Source organism: Coturnix japonica (assembly GCF_001577835.2).
Source record: "Coturnix japonica isolate 7356 chromosome 4 unlocalized genomic scaffold, Coturnix japonica 2.1 chr4random350, whole genome shotgun sequence".
Classification (NCBI taxonomy): Eukaryota; Metazoa; Chordata; class Aves; order Galliformes; family Phasianidae; genus Coturnix; species Coturnix japonica.
The window spans coordinates 44,139-49,644 of NW_015439533.1; the positions used below are offsets into that span (position 1 = coordinate 44,139).

Here is a 5,506-nt window from a genome sequence, read left to right on the forward strand (position 1 = left end):
TTCCCCCATATCCCCATATATCCCCATACATCCCCCTATCTCCCCCTATCTCCCCCCATACATATAATCCCCATCGCTCACTCTCGCCCCCTGCCGTCCATCCCAGGTCTCCGCAGCCCGTGAGGAGGTTCCGGGCCGTCGCGGTTTCCCCGGTTACTTGTACACGGATTTGGCCACGATCTACGAACGGGCCGGGAGGGTGGAGGGGCGGGGGGGCTCCATCACCCAGATCCCCATCCTCACCATGCCCAATGATGGTCAGTGCTATGGGGTTATATAGTGTGCTATGGGGCGCTATGGGGTGCTATGGGGCATATGGGGTGATCATAGGGGTGCTATGGGGCGCTATGGGGTGGCTATGGGGCGTATGGGGGGATAATGGGTTGTGCTATGGCTTCCCATCACCCAACAGAATCCCCATCCTCACCATGCCCAACGATGGTCAGTGCTATGGGGGTGATAAACGGGTGCTATGGGGTGCCTATGGGGCGCTATGGGGCGCTATGGGGCGCTATGGGTGTGCTTGGGGCGCTATGGGGTGTGCTATGGCTCCATCACCCAGATCCCCATCCTCACCATGCCCATGATGGTCAGTGCTATGGGGCGCTATGGGGTGCTATGGGGTGAATATAGGGTGCTATGGGGCGCTATGGGGCGCTATGGGGTGTTATGGGTGTGCTATGGGGTGTTATTGGGGTGTTATGGCTCCATCAACCCAGATCCCATCCTCACCATGCCAATGATGGTATGGGGTTCTGTGGGGCGCTATGGGGTGCTATGGGGCGCTATGGGGTTATATAGGGGCTATATAGGGTGCTATGGGGTGTTATGGCTCCATCACCCAGAATCCCCATCCTCACCATGCCAACCGATGGTATGGGGTTTCTATGGGGCGCTATGGGGTGCTATGGGGCGTGCTATGGGGCGCTATGGGGCGCATGGGTGCTATGGGGTGCTATGGGGCGCTATGGGGTGCTATGGGTTCTATGGGTGTTTATGGCTCCATCACCCAGATCCCCATCCTCACCGATGCCCAACGACGTATGGGGTGTGCTATGGGGCTGCTATGGGGCGCTATGGGGTGTTATGGGGTGCTATGGGGTGTGCTATGGCTCCATCACCCAGATCCCCATCCTCACCATGCCCAAATGATGGTCAGTGCTATGGGGTTATATAGTGTGCTATGGGGCCGCTATGGGGTGCTATGGGGCGCTATGGGGTGCTATGGGGTGATATAGGGTGCTATGGGGTGCTATGGGGTGTGCTATGGCTCCATCTCCCAGATCCCCATCCTCACCATGCCCAACGATGGTATGGGGTTCTATGGGGTGATATAGGGTGCTATGGAGCGCTATGGGGTGTGCTATGGGGCGCTATGGGGTGTTATGGCTCCATCACCCAGATCCCCATCCTCACCATGCCCAATGATGGTCAGTGCTATGGGGCGCTATGGGGTGCTATGGGGTGTGCTATGGGGCACTATGGGGTGATATAGGGTGCTATGGGGCGCTATGGGGTGTGCTATGGCTCCATCACCCAGATCCCCATCCTCACCATGCCCAACGATGGTATGGGGTGTGCTATGGGGTGATATAGGGTGCTATGGGGCGCTATGGGGCGCTATGGGGCACTATGGGGCGCTATGGGGCGCTATGGGGTGTGCTATGGCTCCATCACCCAGATCCCCATCCTCACCATGCCCAACGACGGTATGGGGCGATATAGGGTCTGCTATGGAGTTCTATGGGGTGCTATGGGGTGTTATGGTGTGCTATGGGGTTCTATGGGGAGCTATGGGGTGTGCTGTGGGGTTCTATGAGGCGCTATGGGGTGCTATGGGGCAGTATAGGGTGTGCTATGGGGTGCTATGGGGCGCTATGGGGTGCTATGGGGCAGTATAGGGTGTGCTATGGGGTGCTATGGGGCGCTATGGGGTGCTATGGGGCAGTATAGAGTGTGCTATGGGGCGCTATGGGGCGCTATGGGTCGCAGTGTTCCCATGTCCCCGCAGACATCACTCACCCCATCCCGGATCTCACGGGTTTCATCACTGAGGGGCAAATCTACATCGACCGGCAGCTGCACAACCGGCAGGTGGGGCAGCGCTATGGGGCGCTATGGGGCACTATGGGGCACTATGGGGCTATGGGGCTATGGGGCTATGGGGCACTATGGGGCGCTATGGGGTGCTATGGGGCACTATGGGGCGCTATGGGGCACAATGGGGTGCTATGGGGCACTGTGGGGCGCTATGGGGCACTATGGGGTGCTATGGGGTGCTGTGGGGCTATGGGGCTCTATGGGGTGCTATGGGGCTGTGGGGAGCTGTGGGGTGCTATGGGGCTGTGGGTCACTATGGGGCGCTATGGGGCACTATGGGGCACTATGGGGTGCTGTGGGGCACTATGGGGCGCTATGGGGCTATGGGGTGCTATGGGGCACTATGGGGACACTATGGGTCTCTATGGGGTGCTATGGGGCGCTATGGGGACACTGTGGGGTGCTGTGGGGCACTATGGGGCGCTATGGGGCTATGGGGTGCTATGGGGTGCTATGGGGCACTATGGGGCTCTATGGGGCGCTATGGGGCACTATGTGTCCCTATGGGGCGCTATGTGTCCCTATGTCGCGGTTCTATGGGGCTGCCCCACAGATTTACCCCCCCATCAACGTTCTCCCGTCATTGTCCCGGTTGATGAAATCCGCCATCGGGGACGGGATGACACGGCGCGACCACGGCGACCTGAGCAACCAGCTGGTGACTATTATGGGGTGTATGGGGTGATATGGGGTCTGTGGGGCTCTATGGGGTGATATGGGGTGTATGGGGCTCTATGGGGTGTCTGTGGGGCTCTATGGGGTGATATGGGGTGATATGGGGTGTGTGGGGCTCTATGGGGTGTCTATGGGGCTCTATGGGGCGATATGGGGTGTATGGGGCTCTATGGGGTGTCTATGGGGCTCTATGGGGTGATATGGGGTGTATGGGGCCTATGGGGTGTATGAGGCCCTATGGGTTGGTTATGGGCCTATGGGGTGTATGAGGCCCTATGGGTTGATTATGGGCCTATGGGGTGTATGGGGCTCTATGGGGCGATATGGGGTGTATGGGGCTCTATGGGGCGATATGGGGTGTCTGTGGGGCCATCGGGGACGGGATGACACGGCGCGACCATGGCGACCTGAGCAACCAGCTGGTGACTATTATGGGATGGATGGGGGGTGATATGGGGTGTATGGGGCTCTATGGGGTGTCTATGGGGCTCTACTCTATGGGGTGATATGGGGTCTGTGGGGTGTCTGTGTGCTGTCTATGGGTCCCTATGGGTCTCTATGGGGTGATATGGGTCCCTATGGGTCTCTATGGTTCTCTATGGGTCCCTATGGGTCCCTATGGGTCTCTATGGTTCTCTATGGGTCCCTATGGGTCCCTATGGGTCTCTATGGTTCCTCTATGGTCCTATGGGTCCCTATGGGTCTCTATGGTTCTCTATGGGTCTCTATGGGTCCCTATGGGTCTCTATGGTTCTCTATGTGCTGTCTATGGTTCTCTAAGGTTCTCTATGGGTCTCTATGTGTTCTTATGGGTTCCTATGGTTCTCTATGGGTCTCTATGGGTCCCTATGGTTCTCTATGGGTTCTTATGGGTTCCTATGGTTCTCTGTGGGTTCTTACGGGTTCCTATCGTTGTCTTCTGTATCTCTATGGGTCCTTATGGGTTCCTATGGGTCCCTATGGTTCTCTATGTGTCCCTATGGGTCTCTATGTGTCCCTATGGGTCTCTATGTGTCTCTATGGGTCCCTATGGGTGCTTATGGGTTCCTATGATTCTCTGTGGGTCTCTATGGTTCTCTATGGGACCCTATTTTTCCGTATGGGTCTCTATGGGTCCTTATGTGTTCCTATGGTTCTCTATGGGTCTCTATGGGTTCTTATGGGTCCCTGTGGGTCTCTTTGGGTTCTTATGGGTTCCTATGGTTCCCTATGGGTCTCTATGGGGTATCTATGGGTCCCTATGTTTCTCTATGGGTTCCTATGGTTCCCTATGGGTCTCTATGGGTCCCTATGTTTCTCTATGGGTTCTTATGGGTTCCTATGGTTCCCTATGGGTCTCTATGGGCTATCTATGGTTCTCTATGGGTCCCTATGGTTCTCTATGGGTTCTTATGGGTTCCTGTGGTTCTCTATGGGTCTCTATGGGGTATCTATGGTTCTCTATGGGTTCTTATGGGTTCCTATGGTTCTCTATGGGTTCTTATGGGTTCCTATAGTTCTCTATGGGTCTCTATGAGTCCCTATGGTTCTCTATGGGTCTCTATGGGTCCCTATGTTTCTTTATGGGTTCTTATGGGTCCCTATGTTTCTCTATGGATTCTTATGGGTTCCTATGGTTCCCTATGGGTCTCTATGGGGTATCTATGGTTCTCTATGGGTCCCTATGTGTCCCTATGGGTTCTTTTGGGTTCCTATGNTATGGTTCCCTATGGGTCTCTATGGGGTATCTATGGTTCTCTATGGGTCCCTATGTGTCCCTATGGGTTCTTTTGGGTTCCTATGTTTCTCTATGTTTCTCTATGTGTCCCTATGTTTCTCTATGGGTTCCTATGGGTCCCTATGTTTCTCTATGATTCCCTATGGGTCTCTATGGTTCCCTATGGGTCCCTATGTTTCTCTATGGGTTCTTATGGGTTCCTGTGGGTCTCTATGGGTTCTTATGGGTTCCTATGGTTCCCTATGGTTCTCTATGGTTCCCTATGTTTCTCTATGGGTTCTTATGGGTTCCTATGGTTCCCTATGGGTCTCTATGGGGTATCTATGGTTCTCTATGGGTCCCTATGTTTCTCTATGGGTTCTTATGGGTTTCTACGGGTCTCTATGGGTCCCTATGTTTCTCTATGGGTTCCTATGGGTTCCTATGGTTCCTTATGGGTCTCTATGGGGTATCTATGGTTCTCTATGTGTCCCTATGTTTCTCTATGGTTTCTTATGGGTCCCTGTGGGTCTCTATGGGTTCCTATGGGTTTCTGTGGTTCCCTATGGGTCTCTATGGGGTATCTATGGGTCTCTATGGGTCCCTATGTTTCTCTATGGGTTCCTATGGGTTCCTATGTTTCTCTATGGGTTCCTATGGGTTCCTATGTTTCTCTATGGGTCTCTATGGGGTATCCCCATGTCCCATTCCCCTGCCCCATAGTACGCGTGTTACGCCGCGTCCCGTGACGTCGTGGCCCTGAAGTCGGTGGTTGGGGAGGAGGCGCTGACGGCCGAGGATCGACTGCACCTGGATTTCATACAGCGCTTTGAGCGGCGCTTCATCGCACAGGGTCAGTGTGGGGAGATGGGGGGAGATGTGAGGAGATGTGGGGAGATGTGGGGAGATATGGGGAGATATGGGGAGATATGGGGAGATATGGGGAGATATGGGGCGATATGGGGAGATATGGGGAGATATGGGGAGATATGGGGAGATATGGGGAGATATGGGGCGATATGGGGAGATATGGGG

General features: G+C 54.8%; 1 protein-coding gene across 1 annotated transcript in view; it reads left to right on the forward strand.

The window, feature by feature from the left end:
* Positions 1 to 5,506, forward strand: part of ATP6V1B1 (ATPase H+ transporting V1 subunit B1) — a 26,593-nt gene that overhangs the window by 13,605 nt on the left and 7,482 nt on the right. The window contains exons 7-10 of the mRNA XM_032441586.1: positions 81 to 257; positions 2,012 to 2,094; positions 2,654 to 2,758; positions 5,195 to 5,370. Coding sequence (XP_032297477.1) covers positions 81 to 257; positions 2,012 to 2,094; positions 2,654 to 2,758; positions 5,195 to 5,370 — 541 coding nt within the window. The remainder of the gene's footprint in view (positions 1 to 80; positions 258 to 2,011; positions 2,095 to 2,653; positions 2,759 to 5,194; positions 5,371 to 5,506) is intronic.